General features: G+C 36.7%; 1 protein-coding gene across 1 annotated transcript in view; it reads right to left on the minus strand.

Annotated features, from left to right (window-relative positions):
* Nucleotides 1–616: 616 nt before the first annotated feature.
* LOC111147983 (exportin 1) overlaps nucleotides 617–12,743 on the minus strand; it is a 47,600-nt gene continuing 35,473 nt past the window's right edge. Inside the window, exons 12-25 of the mRNA XM_022504320.1 lie at nucleotides 12,523–12,720; nucleotides 11,253–11,391; nucleotides 10,845–11,026; nucleotides 10,603–10,759; nucleotides 10,344–10,507; nucleotides 9,251–9,385; nucleotides 8,785–8,968; nucleotides 8,374–8,480; nucleotides 6,224–6,418; nucleotides 4,483–4,651; nucleotides 3,684–3,818; nucleotides 3,229–3,388; nucleotides 3,050–3,146; nucleotides 617–1,676 (exon numbers count right to left, since the gene is read on the minus strand). Coding sequence (XP_022360028.1) covers nucleotides 1,530–1,676; nucleotides 3,050–3,146; nucleotides 3,229–3,388; nucleotides 3,684–3,818; nucleotides 4,483–4,651; nucleotides 6,224–6,418; nucleotides 8,374–8,480; nucleotides 8,785–8,968; nucleotides 9,251–9,385; nucleotides 10,344–10,507; nucleotides 10,603–10,759; nucleotides 10,845–11,026; nucleotides 11,253–11,391; nucleotides 12,523–12,720 — 2,169 coding nt within the window. The 3' untranslated portion in view covers nucleotides 617–1,529. The remainder of the gene's footprint in view (nucleotides 1,677–3,049; nucleotides 3,147–3,228; nucleotides 3,389–3,683; nucleotides 3,819–4,482; nucleotides 4,652–6,223; nucleotides 6,419–8,373; nucleotides 8,481–8,784; nucleotides 8,969–9,250; nucleotides 9,386–10,343; nucleotides 10,508–10,602; nucleotides 10,760–10,844; nucleotides 11,027–11,252; nucleotides 11,392–12,522; nucleotides 12,721–12,743) is intronic.

Raw genomic sequence — 12,743 nt, forward strand, 5'->3', positions numbered from 1 at the left:
GAAATAATGGTTTTGCCAAAGCCTATAAAAATTAGAGGAGTACAGTAATTATACAAAATTGCTGACTCTGCATGAACACAAGGCACTTCAAATGCTTGGGTTTTAGTCTAGGTTTATAGGTTAGATTCAATCCTCTGAAAACAGGTTCACCCAAACTAGTTTCCTTTTTCTATTCCCTTAGTTCTACCCCCTTTCATGTTTTATAGGAAATCTATACATTTCCCCCCTTCCTCTTACCTTTCCTAAAGGGTTAAGGCAACTTTCCAAGGGTTATATTAGACAAAAATACAATTAAGAATATCTGCACTAGCTTCTTACACCTGGGTTCTCATTCTCTTTAATCTGTTACAGGTAATTCCTAACCAGGAACACCAAGGGAAGATGCTTTTTGATTGCAAATAAAGATCAAAGGATGGTAAACTGCCAAAGAAGGAATTTGTTTCTTGGGAACCAGAGCCATGTTCAAGTAACCCAACTGTGCCTTTACTCCCAATAACCCCAGAGGTTATATCTGCATTATCAACAGTGTCCAACTTCACTTAATGTTACCTAATACTTTAAACACATATAATCACTTTCATTAATGTAGGAATAATTTTGAGCCAATAAAGAAAAATAAATGTAAACCAAGTTTATTTTGCTTTTTAAGTAGTGTTCTTAAAGCACTACAGCTTGGTAAACAATGTAAATTAGTATAAGTCATCTCAAAAGCCAGAGTTTTGTTTTGTTTGTTTTTTAATGAGTTGTTAAAAAGATGCAGCCTATTCTAACAGGATAAATATTTTTAACCATTTCACTTCGAGTTAATGAAGGCTCACAAATGAGCAACACTCCTCATTGAGGAAAACAAAAAGCTGTTGTCGACAAGCGACAGCACACACACACAAAAACAAAAAGAACTGTGTAAAAATAACTAACTGTGTTCCCATATTTTTTTGAAGTCGCTTTACAATGGGATGATATGCACATGATCTTGCTGCAAACTTGCCATACAGACTCGTAACACATGTAGTCTAGACAAACGATTCAGTCCAAGAGGTGCTAACTTCAGACAATGCAGCACTAGAATCCTCTTAACAATGCAATTTGTTTTACTCATTATCTTTTCTTCTAGACTGAAATACAGGCTAGAAAGAAAATGCTCCCTAATTAAAAATTGGTATTGTTTACAGGAAATTGTGTAATTTTGCATTAGAATTTACAAGTATATGTTCAAATTGAATTTGCCTCCTCCCCCCATCCCAGCCACAAAATGGGCATGAAGTAAAATTTTTAAAAATGCCTTAATTTTTAACTTCATGCAAACTAAAGATGACCAAAACAAAAGCTTCAACAATGGAAGGATATTTCACAGAAAATTTCTTATACAAAAAACACATAAGAAAAAGGGCCACTAGGTGACATTTTAATTTACAAATTGGCATCATTTTGGTCGACAAATATCCAGATGCTGTTTTCTTCTGCTAACAAGAGTTGCGGGGGGGGGGAACCCAACAACAACAACAAAAAAACCAGCATGACTTCTGATTTTAATCACACATTTCTTCTGGAATCTCATGTGGATTAAGGATGCCAGGGACAGACATTTGAAGTTTATGTTTCTCTTCCTGAGCCTGCCGAAGGGCTGTTTCTCTTTCTTCCAAAAACAGATCAGATGTATCTTCACCTGCAAACTCCTGTGAAAACAAAATAGTTGAGGTATTAACATAATAAATTTCAATTTTGGAAAATGAGCTGTTTTTGAGGGGGGGAAAAAAAACCCAAACAAAACCCAAAAAACCCCACACAAAACAAGACAAATAAATACCTCCCTGTTTTGTTTACAACGATGATAAAAATCTATCCTTCAACTGGCTGGGTTTAAATTATAGTGTATATACATACATTTTTAAAGATTATAGGTAGTAGAGAAAACAAGCGCTCACATGCACAGGGGGAGCAGAGGGAGAGGCACAAACGGGCTCTGTGTTAGGCATGGAGCCCGACACCACATGGGGATCAATCCCAGAACCTGGAGATATCATGACACTTAACTGAGTCACCCAGGTGTCCCTAAATTATAGTATACTGATACAATTCTGTGTAGCTGAATTAAAACCAAAGATGTTAGTTGAGGATAAAAAAGGTTATTAAAAGAGGTACAGTCTGATGTCATATAAAAATACGCTTCATAAGCCAGGAGATTTAAAAAGCTGTTTCTCCTACAATTAATGATAAAGTTTAGCTACACTGTGATAAGACTTTATAACTGTTTCAGGTAATTCTCATTCTCCTTTGCAATCTCTACCTTACAACTTAGCTAATATATTCACAGTCTGAGTCATGTATGTGACCAATTCTTATTTGTCAGGTTAACATAATCCATTAAGCACTTGTAGATACTATGTTACTTTTAAATTTCTTCTTTTAATTTTTTAAAAAATATTTGTCAGAAAGAGAGCCCGAGTGAGCACAAGCAGAATGGCCACCAGAGGGAGCAGTAGACTCCTCACTGAGCAGGGAGGTTTACCCGACACTTGATCCCAGAACCCTGGAATCATGACCTGAGCCAAATGCAGACACTTAACCAGCTGAACCACCCAGCCCTCCCTACTTCTAAATTTCTTTAAAAGAAAATAATATAAGATTAATCCCTCTTCCCATAAATTTAAATGAAGCATTGTGTAACAACAGCAGTAACAAGTTGATTATCTGCTTATTTCTCTTAACTCCCTAAAGGATTCATAACAAAATGGGTATGAAATTCCCAAAGAGTCTTTCTTTCCCCATATTTCGCAATTTAAGAATGAGTTGCAGGATGTAATCCCAATATTCCAAGACATTTATATCATCTAAAATGAATTATATTAATAACAACTTTCCAAAAACATTTGAAACCCAGCTTGTTCTCAACTACAAATTCGTAGTTTTTCACTCTGAATCAGTCTAGGACTAGTAAGCCTGAGTATCATTCATTTTGCTTTACCAAAAAAGTGGTTAATTCTACAATGCAACAACTAAATCATATTTAGCCTTAATAATATTTCTCCAGTGCAAACAAAACACATACCTTTATTTGTACTAGGAAATCCCTAAGATGTTCCTTGAAAGCAGGAATATCCTGATTTAAGCTGAAAAGCCCTGTCACAAAGAGCTTCACTTGAGCACTGCAAATCAAAACACAACAATTAAATAATCACTATTTTTTTTAACTGAAAAATGTATGCGGATATTAAAAAGCATATTTACTCTTGTAGATGAGGGAATGCAGATTTAAGGAGATTTGCCACATATTCCTGAATGAACATCTGGTTGTTAACTGGATTTCCAGGATTTAACGGTGTACTTATTTTTCCTTCTTCAACCAAATTAAACATATATGCAAGTATTGATGCATGCATTGTCAAACCTGTTGATAAAAAGAACATTATTAACTGCAACAGGCAGTAATAACAAATAGAACACTTAACATTTTCACGGCTATAGATTTTTTTTTTTAAGATTTTATTTTTACTTATTTGACAGAGAGAGAGATCGCAAGTAGGCAGAGGGGCAGGCAGAGAGAGAAGGGGAAGCAGGCTCTCCGCTGAGCAGAGAGCTCAATGCGGGGCTCGATCCCAGGACCCTGAGATCATGACCTGAGCTGAAGGCAGAGGCTTAACCCAATAAGCCACCCAGGTGCCTCCATGGCTATATATTCTTACCAGCAGTATGTGAGGTGTCTGTCACAACAGAAAAGATATGCTGAAGAATATCACAAAAATAAGTCTGATAGAAACTCTGAGCTGCAGCTTCTTCTTGTGCAACATTTTGTAAGAGTGTAAAAAGGATCTGTAAGCCTAAAATGTAGAGAACACCAACAAAGTTATTACGGACTAGAAACATTCATACAGAATTCCTATTCCACTATTTGGATTCAAAAACCATTCTTACCACCCCCCTCCACTAATGACTAACAATTCTTTGCCTAAATTTTCTTGAGTAATGGGAGTTCAACTAGCAACTATACCTGCTTAGATAGAGACTACCAAGTAGTAACTATTACCAACATTCCACTGTTTCTGAAAGTTTAGTCAATTCTCTCCAAATCAACTCTGAAAACAGCATTACCAAGTACATATCTGTTACACAAACCAATTTCTATTTAAAAACTAAATAAAAACCTCTCTTGCTAAAATGTTGTGTTTTATCCTTGTTTTGACCCTTACTGGCACCAAGGAAAAGCAGATGGGAAAAAGGACATACTTGTAAGGATGTGGAGACATGATATCGCTCTACTTTGAATTTTACACCCATCTCCTTGTAAAACTTGATTGCCTGTGGACTCAACTATGGAAGAGAGGATTCAACTGCTTTTAGGATTTACTTAGATCTACACATGTAAGTGATGCACTCCAATAAAACCCTGACAACAAGTGTTATCTATATGACTATACCTACACATCTATTTCTAAGAGTGTGTGAATTGGTAGGGCAAATGAGTAAAAGGACATGTGTATTTACCTGTATCTGCAACGTTCCTCATAGTATGTTTAAAAGCCCAAATAATGGAATCCAAAACAAGTTTAAATTGTGCAGGTGGTATAGCCAGGAATGCTGGGAAACAATGAGAATTGACAGCCTGAAGTAGTAAGAAAAAGTTCGTTCTGTGTTCAGGATATTCTTCAAAGTCCTAAAAACAAATGGTGAGAACAAAATATTTCAATGCCTTATTATGTTAAGTAAGAAAGAAAAAGTAAATCCTAATTTAGTATAAAGGTTTGGAGTTGTTAGTGGGCCTCATAAGCCATGTGGCCTCGTGACTGGAAGGAAACCTGAAGACAATATAATTTGAGTCCCATGGAAGATGAAATTACCAATTATTACACAAATGAATTACTAAAATGAAGGTCACATTATAAAGAGAATTCCTCAAAACCCACACAAAGAACATCACATTTTCTAGTTACACTGAGACTATTACTACCATGTTATGAGTGACTTCAAGATCACTAATACAGATCTGAAAATTTTTTAGCTGCTGTGTAAATTTGTATACTTTTATCTACACTTTCCCTTCTTGGTTAATGTATTTTCCCATTTCAGGATGCCTGGGTGGTTCAGTCATTAAGCATCTGCCTTGCCTCATGATCCCAGGGTCCTGGGATTGAGCTCCACATTGGGCTCCATGCTCAGCATGGAGTCTACTTCTCCCTCTCCACTCCCCCTGCTTGTGTCCGCTCTCTCACGGTGTCTGTCAAATAAATAAATGAAAATTTAGAAAAAAAAAAAAAAAATATATATATATAAAAATAAAAGAGGGGGAGAAGGTGGCTCCCCACGAAGCAGAGCGCCCCAATGGCGGGGCTTGATCCCAGGACAGTGTCACTAAATTTTTAATGCTTAAAATGCAGCAACTTATCACTAAATGCTAGCTGCTATTTTAATGTTACACTCTATTTACTATTTTGTTAAGATCTTTTTAAAATTAAAGATTTATTTGCTTGAGGAGGGGGACAGTGTACTTGGGAGGGGGCAGAGGGAGAGAATCTTTAAGCAGACTCCCCACTAAGTGCAGAGCCTGGAGATGGGGCTTTATTTTAAAACCTGGAGATTGAGACCACCAAGAGTCAAGAAGCTCAACTGACTGAGCCACACAGGTACTCCAAGATCTTTTAAATTATAAATTTTTAAAAAAGTATTTCTGGAGTGCCTGGGTGGCTCAGCTGGTTTAGTGTCTGGCTCAGTCAGTTTAGGGTCCTGGGATTGAGATCCAGTACTGGGCTTCCTGCTCAGTGGGGAGTCTGCTTCTCCCGTGACCTCCACCCCTCCCCTGACTCATGCTTGTACTCTCTCTCAAATAAATAAAATCTTAAACAAACAAACAAACAAACAAAAGGCAAGTATTTCTCTGGTCTAGAAGTTCAAATATTTGAACTCCAGAGCTTAAAACTTATGCTAGGGGCGCCTGGGTGGCTCAGTGGGTTAAAGCCTCTGCCTTCAGCTCAGGTCATGATCCCAGGGTCCTGGGATGGAGCCCCGCATTGGGCTCTCTGCTCAGCAGGGAGCAGGGAGCCTGCTTCCTCCTCTCTCTCTGCCTCCCTCTCTGCCTACTTGTGATCTGTCAAATAAATAAATAGAATCTTTAAAAAAAACAAAACAAAACAAAAAAAACCTTATGCTAATCTCAGAGCTATCATTTATGCTTTTAACTTAAAGGATATATACTACAGAATTTCCCATAATTGAAATGTAAATCACATACCTTATTTATCATATTCAATGTGCATTCAAAAACAGCATCAAATATTTGAGGTATTTCAGCTGTTATATGTCCTCCTAACTTGTTGACAATAATAGCCATAGTACTAAGCACTTCTGGTTCTCTAGCAGCTGGGACATTTCTCTGATAATCAATGAGAACTGCATCCAATAGAGGAGGAACAAAATTTTCAGCTACCTATTTAAAAAAATAAAAACTTTTAGGTTTTATTCTATGTACCTGCTAACCATTCGAAAACAGATCAGTGTTGTATTGACATTTAGATTGAGTATCTGCTTTAAACTAGAAAATCCCACGTTTTAATTTGGTTTTGGATATTAAAACTTTCTACCAAAAGAAACCAAGAAATCATAATAGGCTGGGAAGATCCACAGACATATTCAGAGTTCAAATCTGTAATTACAAAGGTAACTTGGGCCCAAAATCAAGTGACTGGCTCCAAATTACTGTGGCAGGACTTGGATTCTAGGGGTACTGCACGTGGGATAACTTGCCTAAAGGAAGGAAACAGAGTCCTAACCAATACTGTATCAATTCTGTCAATGAATAATATCTATAAAAAGCAAGCAGCTCATATCTAATACAGAGTAGACACTCATTCACAATTATCGTTTTTTTACACTTAGTGAATGCTACCTGGTAAGTACTTTAATAAATAAAAGTAAAAACCACTTACTATTATAAAAGGAGTTAGAATTGTACCAGAAAGACCTTGAGTTTCCATGAGTCTCAATAAACAGGGTCATATTAAGGTGTAACTTACATGCCTTTAATAGGTTCTTTATTAAGACAAGGACAATAATTACAAATAATAATTCTTCTAACTAAAGGTTACCAGTGTTAGTAGTGTCCTACTATACAAAATAGGCCTAGTAAAATTTTAAGGATAAGCACAGTATTTTTCAGATAACCCACTTGTTCTGTTAGACCAGAACGGATTCTCATTTTACTCTTAAAATGCAGTAATTCTTCCCCCATTTAAAGATCATAAAGTTTGAGTTATTTAATTCACTGCCCCAACCCTCAATACAAATCTTTGCTATAAAACGATACTGTCTTCTTATGATTGCGAACACTCCTAAATTTGCCCAAGCTATTGTAATTATGAATTTCACAATTCCTTTCATTCATCTAATTTCAAATGTGAAGTTCTGATCTCATAATACATGTGTTCGAAACCTTCCAATATTTGATATGCTGAGAATTCCGTAACTGTTTTCTGAACAAGTTCCCTGAAAAGTATCTCCTTATCTGTAGGAACAATACTGAAATTTTAAAGTTATGAAAATAAACAGTATACTTATCAACCACTATTTATTTGCATACAGTGAAGATTAACATGACAGGATTCCTTGTAATATTCCAAGGATGAAGAGAATGAAATGGTAGAATAAATTAAAAATACACACTTAAACAAAGTACTAACACATTTTCCCAAGTTGAGGCATATATGGAGCCTCGTTTAGTTTCTGAAAAATCACTTTCTGGAAATGATTTAAAACTAAAAGAAAGAAGAGTAAAACAGACTTAAAACTTCCATTGGGGGGACGCCTGGGTGGCTCAGTTGGTTGGACGACTGCCTTCGGCTCAGGTCATGATCCCGGGGTCCTGGGATCGAGTCCCACATCGGGCTCCCAGCTCCATGGGGAGTCTGCTTCTCCCTGTGACCTTCTCCTCACTCATGCTCTCTCTCACTGTCTCTCTCTCAAATAAATAAATAAAATCTTAGAAACAAACAAACAAACAAAAAACAACAACAAAAAAAACTTCCACTGGGAAGGCCCGCCCTTCCTTACTTTCACTACAGATGCAAACTAATGACAGCTTTGTAAGTTGCTCTGAAGATTCATGAAGAAACACTTCATGAAGAAAACATTTCATCAGAATGTTTACTATCCACAGGGGAAAAAGGGACTCAAGGCACTTTGTTACTCATCATTACTGTCCCCTACTAACAGCAATTTCTTAGGAAGATGGTATACATAATAGTATTTTCAAGTATTCAAGGAGTCTGAAAAATAGAGGACACTGCAAGATAATGCCAAACCTACCATTTAAATTACCTTTAAATGAGCTATATGCACATATCAGAGAATACAGCATTCACTTAAAAAGTGTAACATTTCACATACCATCTGTGGATCATTGGATCGGCTCACCCAACCAGATATTAACTTTAAAGTTTCCCTTTTTACTGTTCGCATACTTCTAATCAGTGGTTGCTTTGTAACCATCTCACCTAAAAAACAAAATCCAGTGAAATCCAACTTGACAACTAAAATTCTACACTGGTAGTTACATGTACTTCAGATATAATAGTTCTGACTTACCACTCAAAAACATAAAGACAAGGGAAAATAAACTAAGAGTAATTTTACAAGGGAAAGATATAAGCAACTCATTAAAAATAACGGTCTATGGTCATTTGGACATTGGGAGAGTTAACTTAAATCTGTAACAAATGAATGCTTACACTAAGACTGTGAATGTAGAACTGATTTGTTATTTATTTCACCATTCCACAAAAATTCAGAATAACTTACCATTAGCTTGGATAGCTGCTGAAATATTTTCACTGAGGCACTTGTATACATTAAGCATATCTAAATAAATTCTCCCAAGCTGAATTACAAAGGGATGTCCGACAGCTTTGCAGGCTCTAACATTTGTTTTCAATATGCTACCGAGCTGTTTAACTGTTTCAGGATCTTTAAGTATATCCACATTCTGTGAAGGACAAATACCAAATTTATCACATGAAAATTATCTTTGTAATTACTAAAGCAAAAAACACTACCCACACCCTACTCCAAACCACCATCACATTTATAATTAAAAATAGTAAAAACTAGAAAGTCTTTATACCTACAAGTATAACTAAGTATAGAGTAACAGTCCCAATATACCAACAAAACAAAATACAGTTACAGTATGATTTTCACTACTTCTGTAAACAACATTGTCTTCTTGAATTCCATTAGGACTTGAGAAAAGAAGAGTAGAACTTACTTTGGTTGCCTGCTGGATTATGCTATCCCAAACCTGATTAGGGAGTAGCATATATTTTTCTATCAAATGTTCTTGTACTGTTTGGTCTGTTTGTGCACCAATCATGTACCCGACAGCTTCATAAAATGTATGGACCTATGTAAAAAGGCAGACACTTCACTTTTATGCATAAGGAAAACTACACACAAGCAATTCACGTATGTATTAGAACCTATTTTTTGAGTCTGAGTCTTACATTGGGCAGGAAAATAGCCTGACAAACTTTTGCCTCAATTTTTGCTCCACTATGAAAATTTAACCACTTCAGCAGAGGTGGGTGGGGGTGGGGGTAAAATAGGTGATGAGGATTAAGGATAAAATAGGTGATGAGGATTAAAATAGGTGGGTGGGGGTGGGGGTAAAATAGGTGATGTATGGAACTGCTGACTCACTATATTATACACGAAAACTAACACTGTATGTTAACTATAGTGGAATTAAAAAAAAAAAAATTAACCACAGACACATGAACTGAGTCCAATGGTGGCACTCTCTCTACCGCCATTCATAAATTCTGAGTAAAATAGTAGTCACGGGATACCTGCGTGGCTCAGTTAAGCATATGATTCTTATTTTCAGCTGGGTCATGGTCTCACAGTCCTGAGCTCAAGCCCTCCCAACCCCATGTATGCTCTGTCAAATAAACCTTAAAAAAAAAAAAAGAAAAAAAGAAAAAAAGAGGTAACCACATTTTTGGGGGTTAGAGGGAGAGAGAATCTTAAACAGGCTCCGTGCCCAGTGTGAGCTCTATCTCATCACCCAGAGAGCAGGACTGGGGCCAAAATCAAGAGCTGCCACTCAGGAACCCCAATACTGCTCACTTTCTTTCTCTCTCTCTCTTTTTTTTTTTTTAAGATTTTACTTATTTATTTGATAGAGACTGCAAGAGATGGAACATAAGCAGGGGGAATGGAAGAGGGAGAAGCAGACTCTCTGTTGAGCAGGAAGCCAACAGGACTGGGATCATGACCTGAGCCAAAGGCAGACGCCTAACGACTGAGCCACCCAGGCACCCCTACTACTCTTCTAAGAAAAGGCTTAGTGTTCTACATACCTGTTGAGGCTGAAGATCACAAATTATAGTGTTGATATTGTTCAAAATTTCATCAATAAATGGCATCACTTCTCCAACCTGAACCTGAACAAAATGCCTGCGGCATTTCTGAGCTATTTTAATGAAAGTATCACAAGCCATGTCTTGGACTCCGTCATGGGTCTCTAATGAAACAAAAACATTTTTCAAAAAAATTTTCAAGAAAAATTTTTGTTTTATTCAATTAATAGCTAAATAATATATATTTAAAAAGATTTACCATGCATGAATTCAAACAACTTGTTAACTACAGTCTTCAAAAACTTCCAGTGAGCTCTTAAAAACCTTGGATATTGACCTACTATGTACATGATATTTGATGCAATAATAGCTTTATTATCTTTGCCTCTTTTCTGTTCACATAATCCTAATAGATCCTGTAAAATAAGACCAATTTCAGTCATTTATATTAATACAATATAGTTACCTAACAGTTCCAGTTCATATGTATCACTTGCATACCTTTATAACAGTAACAAGAAAGCGTTTTTCATCTTCTTCATGCATTGCTCCACTAATGGAGCCTATTGCCCAACACAATGTATTCAAATTTTTCCATGACCACTCTGTACCATTCACTTGATTGTGAAGTTTCTCAGTCATTATTCTTTCTGTATCTACATAATCCAGATGAGTAAGATAAACTACAAAGGAAGGGAAAAGGTTCCAAAGGTTCAAATGCAAAACTCTACAATCGAAAAAATTTAGTAATAACAGCACATCAATAAAAGCGGTTATTAACAGATTCAGAAAAGTATAACACATTTCTTTAAATATTTCAAAAAAAAAAAAAAAAAAAAGTATTTCCACCCCAGAAGAGAATTATAAAGAGAAAGATAAAGATTGAATTGACAGTATTTATTCACTCACCTAATGTTTCTCTCATATTCTTATACAAATTAATGGAATCTGTATCCTTCATGAATTCTCTTACAACTTCTCCCTGATCATTTTCTACAACCAATACTTCCTCTGGTTTAGCCATACGACTAACCATCAATAAACGGACCTACTCAACAATAAACAAGAAAAATCTATTACATTTTTGCAATCAGCCACATCGAATGTAGGAAAAAAAAGTTTAAGCACTTCACACTTTAGACCAACATACTCCCAAAACTGTTCCCACAATATAAAAGAATATGAACATTTTAAAAATGTAATTCTAGGGGTGCCTCTGGGTGGCTCAGTCTGTTAATAAGCATCTGCCTTCAACTCATGTCCTAGTTCTATGGTCCTCGGATTGATGAGCCTACATCAAGCTCCCTGCTCAGCAGGGAGTCTCTCCCTCTCTTCCTCTACCCCTCCCCAATGCTTGTGCTCACTTTCTCTCTCAAATAAATAAAAAAAAATTTTAAGTAATTCTACAACAATGGTTTTCAAATGTTAATTATATATTTTTAAAGATTTTATTTATTTACTCAACAGAGAGGGAGAGATCACAAGTAGGCAGAGAGACAGGGGAAGCAGGCTCCCTGCTGAGGAGAGAGCCTGATGTGGGGCTCGATCTCAGGACCCCGAGATCATGACCCGAGCCGAAGGCAGAGGCCTAACCCACAGAGCCACCCAGGTGCCCCAAATGTTAATTATCTTGAATGAACATATACTATTAAGTTTTCTGTCTCTCATCCAGAGAGCGACTGATTCAGTAGATTGGTAGGTGATTTGTATTTCTAACAAACTTACTGGTAGTGCTGATGCAGTCTACTTCTATGGACACACTTTGGAGAACTGTCGTTCTTTTTTTAGAAGATTTTATTTGTGAGAGAGAGAGAGTGAGCATGCACAAGCAGGAGGAGTAGCAGGCAGGTGAAGCCGACTCCCCTGCCAAGCAAGGAGCCCAATGCAAGACTGATGCAGTACTCGATTCCAGGACCTCAGGATCATGACCTGAGCTGAAGGCAGATCCTTAACCGACTGAGCCACCCAGCTGTCCTGAAAACTACAGTTCTTAAACTAATCCTTTTCAATCTTCTAGCTTTGAACATAAATGGAGAAGTTATTGGATTCTTTTTGTAGCTCTTTTATTTGGACATATTGTAAAAGCCTAAATAAAATAAAAATAAAACCCACTACTCTCATTTAGTCTTCAAAATCACAGCAAGGAACAGGCAGAGCACTCAACCACCTACTTTATTACCTTGGATAACACGGGCAAATACAGCTGTCTCCTGGGAGGAACATCAAAATGCTGACTTCCAGATAGCAATGGAGAAGCAGATGTAGAGAATGGGCTCTCTCTATAGAGTTCAGCTGCCAAATGATTCCAGTACTCAAGACAAATCTTAAAGATTTCAGTTTCCTCCACTTCTGATACCAACAACATGTAATGAAGAGCCTAGAAAGACAACCAACAGTTTT

The sequence above is a fragment of the Enhydra lutris genome, unplaced genomic scaffold (genome assembly GCF_002288905.1).
Source record: "Enhydra lutris kenyoni isolate GAN:26980312 unplaced genomic scaffold, ASM228890v2 scaffoldscaffold18, whole genome shotgun sequence".
NCBI classification, from domain to species: Eukaryota; Metazoa; Chordata; class Mammalia; order Carnivora; family Mustelidae; genus Enhydra; species Enhydra lutris.